The 1,042-nt window shown below is 74.7% G+C and overlaps 1 protein-coding gene across 1 annotated transcript in view; it reads right to left on the minus strand.

The window, feature by feature from the left end:
- Nucleotides 1-544, minus strand: part of GLA (galactosidase alpha) — an 8,313-nt gene extending 7,769 nt beyond the window's left edge. The window contains exon 1 of the mRNA XM_026066276.1: nt 499-544. Within this exon, the coding sequence (XP_025922061.1) occupies nt 499-544 (46 nt within the window). The remainder of the gene's footprint in view (nt 1-498) is intronic.
- Nucleotides 545-1,042: the final 498 nt, after the last annotated feature.

Below are 1,042 nucleotides of genomic sequence, written 5' to 3' on the forward strand. Positions count from 1 at the left end.
TGCGGTGGGGGCCGAGCGTCATCCCCCCAGTGCTCCCAGTCCAAACTGGGGCAGCGGGGGCCGAGCATCGTCCCCCCAGTGCTCCCAGTCCAAACCGGGGCGGCGGGAGGCTGTGGCGGGGGCCAAGCGTCACCCCTCGACCTGCAGCATCCCGGCTCCCGGTGCTGGCTGACGCGTCGCCGAAACCCCCAGGAGGCCTTAAGGAAACGCCGCCGTTATCCCCGGAGCGGCGGCACGCGCCCGGGCGCAGCCTGGCCCTCGCTGGCCCCCGAGGACGAGGACGAGGACGGGGCGGGAGGYGGCGGGGCGACGGGGCGGGGGGCACGAGGTTGGGGAAGGCTGGCCGGCGGCACAGAGGGGGATTGATGCTCGCTCACCGGCAGCTGCGGCCTCTGCCCGGCCCCCGCGCCAGCCAGGCACAGAGGCGCCGGCCCCGGGTGGCACCGCGGCACTGGCGTCACTGCCCCGGCACAGCTGCCGCCTCCCCGGAGCTGGCACCTGCCCAGCGAGGGCAGGGCGGCGGCGGGGCCTCGGAGCTCCGCATCCCTGCTGGAAACCTCCCGGATCCGCCCCGCTTGGGTGCTGTGTCCCCCCCCCAGCCAAGCCCACGGGGGGCAATAGCCCTCTGCTCGCCCCGGCACGGGAGCAACGTGGGCATTGAGACCCCCGGGATGGGACCGGACTGCTCGGCGAGGCGCGTTCCCCATCCCGACCCCTTCCCCTCCTTGGAGATGCGCCCCGGGACGCCTCGGGAGGGATCCACGGGAGCCGGAGCATCCTGCAGAGCCGGTTGTGGGGTGGGGGGGACCCGACCCTGCCTCCTCCGCTGCCGCCGGCTGCAAGCGAGCGCACGCACGCGGGCATCTCCCGCGCCGCGGCCGAGCTGCTAATGATGAAACGYGACAGTCGCTGCCAATTATGTCAGAAAAATCACGGAGGGAGGCAGCGACGGCCGGGCGTAATCGCAGCCCGGGGCTCGCTCCTCCCGCCGGCGGTGCCCGTCGCGGCGGGGCTCCTGCGCCCGCTTCCCGCGGCCCCCTCG

The sequence above is a fragment of the Apteryx rowi genome, unplaced genomic scaffold (genome assembly GCF_003343035.1).
Source record: "Apteryx rowi isolate R43461 unplaced genomic scaffold, aptRow1 scaffold_24, whole genome shotgun sequence".
Lineage (NCBI taxonomy): Eukaryota > Metazoa > Chordata > Aves > Apterygiformes > Apterygidae > Apteryx > Apteryx rowi.